The following is a 12,994-nucleotide window of genomic DNA, read 5'->3' on the forward strand; positions in this document are numbered from 1 at the left end:
TAAAGTTTTTGTGTAACATCTGCAGTTATGTAAGCATTTACCTAAATAAAATTTACTTTGTCTATCAACAAATGGTTTTAAGACCAAATATAACCACAAAATTGAAATAAAGAATTTTCCATAGCTAAGCAATGCAAACAGTGTACTGATCTTTGAAACAAGCCAGACTGTAACTGAAGCCAAAATATATGACTAGAATGGTGTGTCATGTATTCAAACACCTTGGCCCATCTCCAACAAAAGAGTTAGCACTTTCAAGTTATTTTAAATTCACTGAATGTGACTGGAAAATGTCCAGTTAAGAAATTCACACAGAAGTAGCCTTTATAAAATGGAATGCAAACACATTTTTGAGTGTTTACAGAAAAGGAATGCAAGTATACTTATGCATTTTAAAAGTGCATGGTAGCTCTAATTACATTGCAACATGCTAAGAATCCTAAATATGGTCACTGTCTATTGACTAGATATTTATTTCTGTATCATCCAGTATTATTTTATTATATAAACTATGAAATGTATTTTGTGCATTTGTTATTGCTATGATTGATTATAAAACTATATTGCAACAGACTTCGCTGCTGAGAAAATAGGCTTTCCATGTACAAGGAAATCTTCCCACCCTTATTATTTCAGTTGCTGCAAGACACAAGTATTGTATCTTCCTTGTCCACTTTTTACATGAAAATAAATTCTAAAAACAATTCATATCAGCGGAAATGCCTTCGGTGTTACCTGCTACCTCAGATGCCATTAATATATGTTATAAATTTCTTCAGGGTTGATAATAACCTAAATAAAATTAAAATGGATATTTAGCATCTTAGAAGATAGAAATAAAATTCAAAATGGCTATGACAGGTTGGAAAGTTGGACTGAAACTAACATAATAAAATTCAACAAAGAAATGCAAGGTTTTGCATTTAGGAAACAAGAATTACATGTATAGGATGGGAATATGACTTACCCTGCGGCTGCTTGCAGCTTGAAGCAGGGAGTCATTGTTTGCAGCCCTGCCGGAGGAAGGAGGCAGGCTCCCCTCCTCCCGGGCATACGGGGCTTTGGCCGGGGGGCGGAGCCAGGAGCTGTTTTCTGGCGGCTCTGCTTTCCCCCGGCCGCAGTTGGACGCGTTCTGTGGAGGCAGCAGCAGCGTTTTTCCAGCTCTGCTCCTCCAGCGCGTCTTTGAGGGTCCGGCCTGGCGGCAGTGTGCTGCTTTGAGCAGCGAGGCCCGGTGGCAGAGTACTGCTTAGAGCAGCTCTTCCTTGCAGCGGGGTCTCCTGGCCGCTTCCGACGCCGGCGGCGAGGCATCCGGACGGCCGCAGTCACGCGGCCGTGTGATACGGCTGCTGATCAGCACTGGAGCGGCCACTTCAGGAGGGCCGCTTTTAAAGCGGCCGTCTGTTTATGCGGCCGCTTTTTCGGCTGATTTCACTGTGCCTGTGGTAGAGGCACAGTTGTTTAAGCAAGATACACATCTACACTTTGTTGAGGTGGCGAGGGGTAGGGGTAGCTAGAGGGTTGGTGGGCTGCGGTTTCCCCCCCTCTTTTACTTCTCTCCCTTCCCCCCCCTCCGGGTAGCCCCTGGTCAGTTGGCAGCGGCCATTATTCTCCTTAGGCGGGGTGCAGAGTGGGACAGGGTGGTGTAAATTGGGATGCTCATGGGGTAATTTTAATCCCCCCCTATAAATCCCAATAGCGCCTAAACTGCCAAATAGGGCCCGGCTTGTCCTCCTCTGGGTGGCCATTTTAGATTGGCTTTCGTGAGGCCACTTTTCCGTATTGGCGCCATCTAGTGGTGGCTCTGTGGCTTTGCAGGTTTTACTAGATTATAAGCGCCATCTGGTGACTTGCTTGGGTTGCTGCAGGAGCTAGCCGGGACTGCTAAGCAGTGCCCTGCGGTGCAGAGTGGTAAGCTGCAGTACTGCAGTCTAAGCTTGGCACCCAGCCTGCGGTTGTTATAACAGAGTGGGTTAGGATGCCCATTATTAGGATGCCCATTATTTCCTTTTCTAAAGGAAAGCAGCCGGCGAAACGGCGTGCACCCAAGAGGCCAACCCCAGTGATTTCTTCCTCAGATGATGAGGACAGTGGTCCGACCAGGAGAGAGCTCATGGAGCGCATAGCAGTGTTAGAGAGGGAACGGGGGGCCAGTTCAGTAACAGCCCAGGCACGCCCGGGCCGGGCGGCCAAAAAGGTGCCTAGGGAGGTCTTTTATAACGAGTTCTTGTCTCGTTTGTCTGCCCTCGAGGGATCTTCTCGGGACGTGCCAGGTTCTGTTGGTGGCGGTGGGCAACCTGTTACGTCCATGACTGACGTGGGAGGCGAGCCAGAGGGCACAGCGGAGGAGGCTCAGGTGGCCATAGCGGTGGAGCCACCTTTTGATGACGGTAAGTCCCCCACGCTCCAGCAGGAAGGTTCTTGGCCGTGGGGGCCCATTGGCCACCAGGAAGCCTTGGGTGTTGCCTTCCATCCGCCAGTCCAACCGCCAGTTTATCCCTCTGTGGGGCAGGGCTGGCCTTCCTAGCCTTCCACCTCAGCGGGTTTGCCTGTATCAGGCCCGTCGGTATTGCCGGCCTGCGCACAGCAGCAGCCCCCCCCCCGTGTTTGGGGGTGGATTGCCGCTTGCGGCCGCGGGCTGGCCATATGGGTATGGCTCTCAGTTGGGGACTTTTCCACCGGTGTATGGCACTGGTCCTGCTTATGGCACTGTTCCATATAGTGCCTTGCCCCCGGGGGATACGGCATTGCCCTTGGGGGATCATTTGACTCAAGCTACCCGAGAGAAAATTATCCGGGGCGAGTATGTGGACGTCTTTACCCTTCTCTTCAGGGAACTGGAGAAGAAGGATAAGGATGATCTGGATGACAGGGATAAAGAAAAAATCTGTAGGCGGCGGATTGACAGGTCCTGGGCTCACTGGCTGCCCGGTTTCCTGGTCTACGCTGGGATTTTAGCCAGGGCTCAGCCACATAGGGCTCTCCCCCTATTCCAGTATATGAATATCATATACAGGGGGTATACAGATTTCGAAGGGGTCGCTTGGCTGCGCTATGATGAGGAGTTCCGCATGCGTGCGGCCTTGACCCCGAGTCTTCCCTGGGACCAGATCTTAATTCAGCTTTGGGTGCAGGTCATGGGTCCCGCCAAGTCCTCTGCAGGGGACAGGACCGACAGCGGTCACATGAATTCAAAACGGCTATGACAGGTTGGAAAGTTGGACTGAAACTAACATAATAAAATTCAACAAAGAAATGCAAGGTTTTGCGTTTAGGAAACAAGAATTACATGTATAGGATGGGAATCCACGGCTTGGTAGAAGCACATGAGAAAACTATTCTAGGATTATAGTGAATCACAGTACATGAGTCAGCAGCGTGGGAAGCTGCAAAGAGGCTAATGTGATTTTAGACTACATATATATAAGCACAGTATCCAAATCACAGGAAATAACAGTTCCACTCTTGCATAGTGTCCATGCTGCATTCTAAAAAAAATGCAGACAAATTGGAAAGGATATCTTGTTCTGAGGAGGCCAACTGAAATGATCTGGCATTTCCCAAGAGAACACCATGAATGAAATGCATACATTTAGCCAGGAAAAGAAAAGACTGTGAGGGGACATATAGCATTTTTCAAACCTGATGGGCTGTTATATAGAAGAAAGCGGAGACTTCTTTTCTGCTGAGTAACAGAAGGGTAAATCTTGCTGAAGGTTAAGAGAAACTTCCTACACAGATGCCACAGAGAAGCCGAGAAAGAGGCTGTGATTCACTGCAGATTTTTAAAAAGCCAAAAAGGGCTGTACACACAGCTGCAGGACTTTTAAGGGTTAATCCCTCACAGAATCAGAGAGCTTTGAGCAACAGGCTATTCCAAGGGATCTGATTGGGCAGCATGAGCTGGAAAGAGGAGGGTCTGTTTTTCAATCTGAGCACAGGAATCGAGTGTGGAGAGTTGGGAGACGGAGTCCTAACGGAGAGCAGTTTCAACACCAGCTGGAGAACTGGGGAAAGTTGGCAAAGAGATTTGGGAAGTAGGTGCAGACTCCCAAATGGGCCAAAGACAAAGGATTGATCTAAGGAGAGGAGATTTTCCCTACCCAGTCAAACAGGGAGATAGCTCTGGAGAGTGAAGAGTTCCCTGGTCAGGTGTGGTTGGAAACTGCCTGTGGAGACCCTCAGGTTCAGTTAGCGACTGAAGGAAAGCACTGGTGTGTGAAGAGAAGGCATTGGGGCACTAGAAAGTGGGTACAAGAAAGAAAATACTAAAAGAAAGAAAATACTAAAAGAAAACCAAAGCATCAAAAACTAAGCCTCTAGGTATCTGTGAAGAGCATAAAAAATGAAGTTTGTGCATGTTCTGATTTTACCTCAGAAATATATCCTCAAAAATTTTCAACCTGACCGTTCTCCTCTAAAGGAAATAAACTAGTTATTTTTGAAATTTTAAAAACACTTCTGGTGTCATTTCTGTTGTTTAAGGACGAGGAAGCATCATAGAGGCCAATGATCCTCACCTGCTGCATTCTCCTTAATATGGGGAAATCCTCTTCCTTTGTACAAAGTTGATTTATATGGCTAATAGATAACTTTAGCTCTATTGCCCATAAATCTACCCAGCCCCTATTTCAAATTCATCTAAGCCAGTGGGCCTTGCAACATTTCAGCATTCAGTCTCTTCAACATCAGTTGATTTTTAAGAGCTGTTTCCTTTTTCTGTTAATTTACATTTTTGCACACCTGGGGAGTCACCTAGGATTGCAGAAATTCTTAGGTTTTGTGGCTTTTGTTATCTACAAAGGCATCAACCAGTATACTGTTATTGATGCCATATCATAAAATGCTTTTGGAATTTCCCTCAGTTTCAAAAGTGGGTTGCCACATAATAGGGTGATCTGCTATTCTAGGAACATAGGATCCCTTGATCATGCAAAATTAATTATTTGGGTCTGAGTCAACAATATGAAACAATATTTTTGACAATCTGATGAAGTATCATGATAGAAGAACCAAATGCCTAAACATCCAGTTCAGTAGGAAACTTTGATTCTTCCATGTTGGCTAAAATGACGTGATGTCATCATCTCTCTTTTGGAAATCATTGGAATAAACAAAGGGTTATGTTCAGTAACCAAACAGATCCATTCTGCAGGGTAGGAATGTCTGATAACTCACAGTGTACTCTGGTGGGCATTCACTGCCTCCTAAGAGCCACAACATGGCAGTATTTTTTTAAAGACAGCTTTGATACTCAATATTTAGTTTTCTTATTTGCATATTTTGCTATAATTTCTTAATTAGATTTTTTTTCTCCTGGAAAAAAATAAATTTGATAACCTGTAAAACAGCATCAACTATTTGGAAGTTTTACTTAGATAAAGAATTCTTGGTTGATTTAAGACAACGTTTTGTAAAAAATGGCACACTGAGGATTCTTTTCATGAGGTGTGTACTTGTATATCAGAAATGGACTTGAATGAACTCCATGGGCTTGTATTGGCTTTTTGCCATTCATTATTAGCCTTCACATTTGACCACAACTTTTGCTTAGACGTCTAGAGTTAGGCTAGAAATTCTGGCTGTGATACAAGCAGTGATGAAAAACACATGAGTAGTAACAAGTTTCTTAACATTATTCGTCAGTACTAAGATGGACTAATCTACAGAAGCAGTTTATTCAAGTATCACCCAGTGTGCCAGGAGGAACAGGAATTTCTCAGTGATTCCTCCCTCCCCCCCTTTAAACTTCATTTTACAAACTTGAATCAGAGTGCTAACATTAAGAAACTGGAAATAAAATTTCTCAGGTTGAATATTCTTTTTAGAAGAACTTGACAAACGTACAAGGTATGTTTTTGGACTTTTTAAGCAACTTGTACAACATTCTTACTCAGTAATGTGCTTGTTATCATTACATTAATAATGTAATCTAATTAATGTCTATTTAAATTAAACTTCAAAGACTCTATTGTAATTAAATGTTTTATATTGTGCATGATGTGAACAAAAAGGGAATTAAAATTATCCTTTTTAAAATAGATTAGCACAAATAGATATTTATAGAAAAACTAATATAATCCTGTCCAGTTTTATGAATTTCATGTTTTGTTTCTTAGCAGATTTCTAGACATACACAATTTAAAAAAAATACAACCACAAACTAAATCAAGTTTTGGAATATAATCCTGAGCATGATCATACCTACTAGCTTCAAGGAATGTAGAAGAGTGCAATTCTACTTAGGACTGCACTGTTAAAAACAGAATGCATAATTCTCCTCCAATAGCAAAGCAAGCCTCTGCATTTTAAAAATGCTCCTACTTCCACAGTAATGCTATGTCTAAACAGTGTCTATTAGCCATTTATATTTCTCCAGGCACCTTTGTTTTTTAGAAACATGTTGTTTTAGCAAAGTACATAAACACAAGAATAACTTAAAAGGGAATTATTTTATTGGGAGAATGTATTAAGAAAATCTTGAATTTGCTGTAAACTCACTGCTCAGGATGCTTTTTTCCTTACAGACAGAATTTTTGTGTAGAGTAATGATTTGGGATTATTAGTACTAGGGCTTTCCATTTCTCTCTACAAAAGAACCAGCATATTCCTTGCTAGTTTATATAATACTTTAGAGACCATGTTATAGAAACCTATGCTTCATCTTAACATTACAGCAGTGCTTTTAAAATATGCATTTTATCAATTTGAAATACTTTTCATGATTTAGTGAATCCCTTAGTCATGATGTCAACATATTGTAATATTCTTTAATGTAGCCACTAGGCTAATAATGATGATGATTATGATGATGATTCTACCTTTCTTACTGAGATATAAGGTGGATTAAACGATGCAAGTGAAAATGCAATATGATAAACAGCTAGGACATTCACTGAGCAAGGTACAATATGCTTTCTGCAAGTATGCATTCAACTTAGGTTTTTTACATTACATTCCATAATCAGCTATTTTAATATATACAAAAATGATGTAAAGTTTATACTTTAAGTAGAGCAATGCAACATATTGTTTGTTATACACTAATGCCAAGCTCTGTACTGCTAATACATTTGATGTTACAGTCATAATTTTATATAAGAATGAGCATTGCCTGCTGTGTTCTAATTTGGGGGGAACCTGTGTTCTAATTTGGGGGGAAAGTGAAATCAGAACTATAAAGGTATCTTGGGAAAGTCAGTTAAACAATTTGTCAGATTATTTATAATGTTTATAGCCTTCCTTTCTTCTGTGGAGCTCTAGGTGGGATACTTTTTCCTAACAGTTAAATTTCATTTGACTTCATAAAAACTCTTTCTTTTTTTTAAAAAAACTGCACAATCTAAGTTGTAGCCTGACAAATGAGCTTTAATGCTATGTACTTTCAAAGCAACTAGTTAACAATATTGGAAAAGGATTAGAAAATAAATCTTGGCTTCTATTCAATATTGACTGGAGGCCAACATGACAAATGTTGCCAATCAACCTAACTTGAGTCGCTGATGTAAAGTTAATTAGAGAGCAGTATACTTCAATCCAAGTTGGCAATGTGGGCAAAGGGTTTTCCCCTCCACTAAAATAATGATTTCCTGTGCCAAAACAAAGTGTTCAGGAAGTTTTAGGAGCATTTTGCTTAATTAAGACACTTTTACTGCTATTAAGAACACCTAGTCTGCTTAATTCAAGAGCTCATTTTAACAGTATATAGAAACTATCAGCTCAGAGGGGATTTTTTTGCTCGTTTCTGATGATGAAATATTAGGTAATGGTATCAATATTACTCAACTCAATAGCTACTGGGTCAATAACAATGTCCTGATTTCTCTGCAAACCTGGCAGTCATTTTAAGAAACTATACTTTTGAGCTATTAAGATTTAACAGATACAGATTATAAGAACCATATCTTATTTTATAGTTCATATAACATAATATTCATATAATATTCTATAGATATGCACCTAAAATACTTTCTGTATGCACATAAAAATGAAAGGTGGGATTGTATACTCGTTTGCATATACATATATTATATTTGTATATGCCTTAGGGAGCCATACTACAGCTCTCTATTGAGTGTAAATTGTGTCAAACTTGAATCTGTATAAGGTATGAAATGGAAATTATATCTTTTTTTATCTTACCCTTGCTCTAAGGACCTCAAGGCAGTCTTCTCTTCCAATTTTATACTCACAACAACCTTATAAAGTATATGAGGTTCAGAGAGATAATGGTTGGCCCAATGTCACCCAGTAAGTTTCATGGCAGAATTAATATTTGAACATGAGTCTCTTCAGCACTAGTCCAATACCCTAACCACTGTCTTGAGTACAACCACAGACAACACTGAGGAAGCAATCTACATTATGTATCTATAATACTTTGAAGATAGCCTGCACATGCTGTGTTGTGAATTTCAAGTAATTCTGCATCTGGTGGTGTCATATTGGGCTTCAAATTGTAATTCAATAGAGCAGTGCCCCCTACCTTGTTTTTTCTAGTGTGCATCCAAATACCCATTACTGAATTATGTCTCATTTTTATGTTCATCTATTACAGATGTACTGCCAAACCATGGCTTGGTACTATTTGACCAAGCTTTGTGCTTTTGCTTTCTATTCTTTCCTCATATGAGAGGACAGCCAGAGTAGTGTAAGTGGCTAGAGTGGTTGAACAAGGATCTGGGAGAACCGAGTTCAAATCCTCACTCTGCCATGGAAACTTGTTATGTGACCTTGGACCAGTCACACACACTCATCTTAATCTACCACACAGGTTTGTTGTGATGATAAAACTGAGGAGAAAAGAATATTGTAAGCCACTTTTGGTCCTCACTGGGGAGAAAGGATGGGTATAAAACATAAATATGCCATGGATGATTCAACTGGTGACTTCTGTTTTAGTGCAATTTATAGTTTGCTGTTTGTGGCTGAAGCAGAATCTGAACCCAGGTAACTCCAGTCTTAGTCCAACACTGTAATCACTATACCTTGCTGACACCTCTAACCTGGCCAATAATACTCTCTGCATTTTAAATTCCTTTGCAAACTGACTCTACTTTTCTTAGCAATCTTTGAAGTGAACAAAGGAGAAAACAGTTTTCTCCCTCTCCCCCCCCCCCTCAAATCTGGCCCTTCTGGGTATTACTTTTGGCAGTCCATCTGATACACTTAGGCCTAGATTGCACAGATCTCACGTTATAAAGTAAGAACAAATTCTAAACTTACTGCAGTTTTCAGGACCCATTTACAAAATACCTGCATGTCATTTTCTCCTTCCCCAACATAAAATGAAGGAATTTTACAACGTTAACAATAAACAAGCTTACAATTTATTTTTCATGTTTAGTATAACCATATCACATTAATGAGCAATAGGTTGTATTTTCTTGCCTGTTTCTGTTATCCACATGATCCCTGTGTCAGGCTCATAATGTGCAGTGCCCTGCACATGTAGAACCAGAACACAAAAAAGGGATTTTTTTGGTCTAATGTATACACAAAAAATAAATTTCTAAGATGAGAATAACAGGAGAGAAAGAAGTATATAACCAGTAAGTAACTTTATTGCCCTAATAAAGGTTCAGAATAGGAAAAAAGGAAGAATAAAACAGTAGTACAAGTCAGGAACAATACAGCAATAATTTACATGTACCAATCAAATAAAAAAATCACTTTGCACAATCCTACAGTTCAACAGTATTACTTCACGCTAACTACCCAATTATCCAAATTATGTTTCTCCCCCTTGGCTAGTCCACAGCAAACCAGCTCAGAGAGAAGAGATAGGTGAAAAATTACCCTGAAGAGACTAGAAGTCGCAGTGGTGTAAAAGGGATAGGTTCTTCTATAAGGGAGAACAACCCATGATAAATAAGTCCAAGCAGGCTAGAACATGAGCTAGGAGAGCTAAGAAGCAAGAAGTGGGTAGAAGGAGATGGAAGTATAAATCTGGGATGGAGAGTAAAACAGAGGAAAGAAAAATGTATTCTGCATGTCTCAAGGAGGAAAGGCCCAGCAGTGTGGTAGGGTCTGGTGCTATCAGAGATGGGGAAAAGCTCAGGAGTAAACCAATAATAAAAATGGAGGGCTTGAGATGCCCTTTTTATGCACCTAGATGTATCTGGGTTCCTATTGGGGAGACTCTATGGGGGAGTTCATCTATTGGCTAAATTTGGGGCAAAATGAGGATCCACAATGACATTGGGCCAAAAGAGCACGATACTGCTTTCTATTGATGGACTTGAATATTGGTGAGCAGATGATAGATACCCAGGGGTAGTGGAAGTCCAATCATGGTAAGGAGGAAGATGATGATGGGCAACAGGTGAACCAAAAGGGATAGAGGTGCAATGACTGAATTACCTGAGTGGCAGATCAGTTAGGCTCTGTTGACAAGGCCAAGAGGTGGCTTGATGGTCTTCCTTGGGCTCATGTATGATTTATCAAGGAAGAATGTATTATGAGAGGAATCCTGCTTGCTTTGGTTATTGCTTATGACTAGGGTGTGAAAAGCTCTGGAGGGTCAGACAAAGAAGCCTAAATTATTATTCTCAAGCAGTCAGGCTATTGACTTTTGAGAGTGCGTAGCAGAACTCCTTTCAATTGTAGGGCCCAGTATTTAACTGCATTTAATATAAAACATGCAGTTCCTGCATGTCTAGCAGCCAAATAATTTTAGGCTGCAGGTGACATAGGTCTTGTGGGGGGGGGCACTTGGGCACCCTGCGGGCAACAATTCTCACATATTCAAGGTCAAATTTCCTATCATGCCTCCAAGAATCTCCTCTCCACACTGTCCTTCCATTTGGGCATGCAACCTATCAGCAAAAGAGTCACAACCCACTTTTGTGTCCTGACCCAGTTTGAGAACCAGTGGCACAGGCTGATCTGGGGAGATGGGGGGTGGATAGCAGCTGCTGGATGGACAGTCATGTCTCACATCAGGGGAAACTATGCAATCCCCATTCAGTTCCATGCTTCTGAACCTACAAGTCCTGGGAATTGCTATAAGCTATTTCATGCCTTCCCTTACACTACTTACACCTAAATTCACCTTCTTCTCTGAGCTTCTACAACCTCAGTTCCCCATGCTCAAGTAAAGTTTATTGATATCTAAATCCATCACATTATAACAGTGGCACACTGTTATTACCTTAAATATAAACTAGGAATATTGAGCTGCAATTTATCACAAAAAAAGAAACAAAATGCATAAGCAAATAGAAATCCACCACACAAACCAGGCCTCCAAAAATGTGCTCAATACAGCTATTCTAGACATTCGTATGTAGCAAATTATCAAAATTTAACGGCCATTGAAATTACTTGCTTGGTGAAAGTAATTTCTATTCTGTATTTATGTATTTATTCTAGGAAAGTGCACTCTGTGACGACATGAGCGAATATATGCTCCTCCTCCTCCTGACTTTGTGCTCAGCTAAGCCTTTCATAAATCCTTCCTATTTCACATTAAAGAATATGATGTTCATGGATATGGAAGAGATGGATGATGACGACGACGATGACAACGATGATGACAAGGATGATGATAATTCTCTATTTCCAACTAGGGAACCCTTAATACCTTTTGACATATTTCCCATATGTCCTTTTGGATGTCAGTGCTATATGAGAGTTGTCCACTGTTCTGATTTGGGTAAGGCTAACATTTTATTTCTTCGGAATTGTGTTTGTAAGTACTGACATATGTTTTTGTGCAAGATTTGAGTCCAGTGGCATCTTAAAGGCCATCAAGATTTTCACAGTTTTGAGAGTTAAAGCTCCATTCATCTGATAGGCATCGGACAGAAGCCTATACTCTGGAAATCTTGTTGGTCTATAAGGTGTCACTGGACTTGAATCTTTCTCTTCTACACAGACTAACATGGCTATCCACCTAAAAATATGTTTTTATGTATGTGTATTTGTGAGATGATAGCATTTGGAAACTATTTTTAATGTGTATTTAAAGTGTATTTACACAGAAGGAGAAGTTCAGTCCAAGTCCAATCAGCGTCCTAAACTGTTAGCATGGCCTATTCCAGTTGTATTCACTCCATGGCTTATAGAGAGCCACATTTGCAATTACCATCAACCCAAAGAGCCACATGACTATTTTATGCTGTGTGCACCTCCCTCCCCACAACTATTAAGTATCTAACTATAAACCTTTAAAGTACCAGATCATCTTAGCCAGCCCTGATGTACCTGGAACAAGGGGAAGGACTTCACTATCTGCCTGCTTTGTCTTTTCCCAGCACGACATACAGCAGTTCAGATGACGCAGTGAGATTGCTAAGAATTCCAGAAAGTAAGCTAGTTGTGAAGAAATGGGAGCAAACCCACTACCAGCCTACTGTGTCCAAATTGCTCTTTTTATGAAAAAGGTGCAGGTTGTTGGAGAGCTCAGACCCTCTATTTCCACCCCTGGCATGAGACATTACACCTCACAACTTGTTCTCCAGTCCCACCGGTGGCTGCTGTTTTAAGCCACCTATGGACCCACAGGCTCCACCAAGCAATGGCCTCACCCACTATCCCACATGAGTTGGTGCCAGTCACTGAATATCACTGGCCTATTCAATAGTTGCCATCATTGAGGTATCAGGATTTCTAGAACACTGCAAGAATAAAACCAACTATGAGGAAGCACTGTTTTAAGGTTTAGTTCTTCTTACCAACATGACAAACTCCAGTCCAAGGAAGTCTGTAACCAAGCCGTCTTGGAAATCTCTTAAGTAAAATGTAAATTTAATCTTAACCTTAAAAAAAACCTGTACCACAGAAAATAAAAAAGCAAGAAAACATAGTAAGAATGATCGCTTTTTTCTGCTTAACACATTTTGAAAATCCTTTGTTCAAGTTACAAAGTCAGGAGCAATGTACAACAGGCCTCTAACTACATGCCAAACTAGAATATTTACAAACAAAATATTTTGGAAGATTTACTGGATCCCAACATGGAGGTTGGTATTTTTAAAATGGCAATTTTCAGGCC

The 12,994-nt window shown here is 40.6% G+C and overlaps 2 protein-coding genes across 2 annotated transcripts in view; one reads left to right on the forward strand and one right to left on the reverse strand.

Annotated features, from left to right (window-relative positions):
• CENPP (centromere protein P) overlaps window positions 1–12,994 on the reverse strand; it is a 270,026-nt gene that overhangs the window by 121,068 nt on the left and 135,964 nt on the right. The window lies entirely within an intron of this gene.
• ASPN (asporin) overlaps window positions 5,633–12,994 on the forward strand; it is a 31,693-nt gene continuing 24,331 nt past the window's right edge. Inside the window, exons 1-2 of the mRNA XM_054976145.1 lie at window positions 5,633–5,847; window positions 11,371–11,653. Of these exons, the coding sequence (XP_054832120.1) occupies window positions 11,392–11,653 (262 nt within the window). The 5' untranslated portion in view covers window positions 5,633–5,847; window positions 11,371–11,391. The remainder of the gene's footprint in view (window positions 5,848–11,370; window positions 11,654–12,994) is intronic.

The sequence above is a fragment of the Eublepharis macularius genome, chromosome 4, assembly GCF_028583425.1.
Source record: "Eublepharis macularius isolate TG4126 chromosome 4, MPM_Emac_v1.0, whole genome shotgun sequence".
Lineage (NCBI taxonomy): Eukaryota > Metazoa > Chordata > Lepidosauria > Squamata > Eublepharidae > Eublepharis > Eublepharis macularius.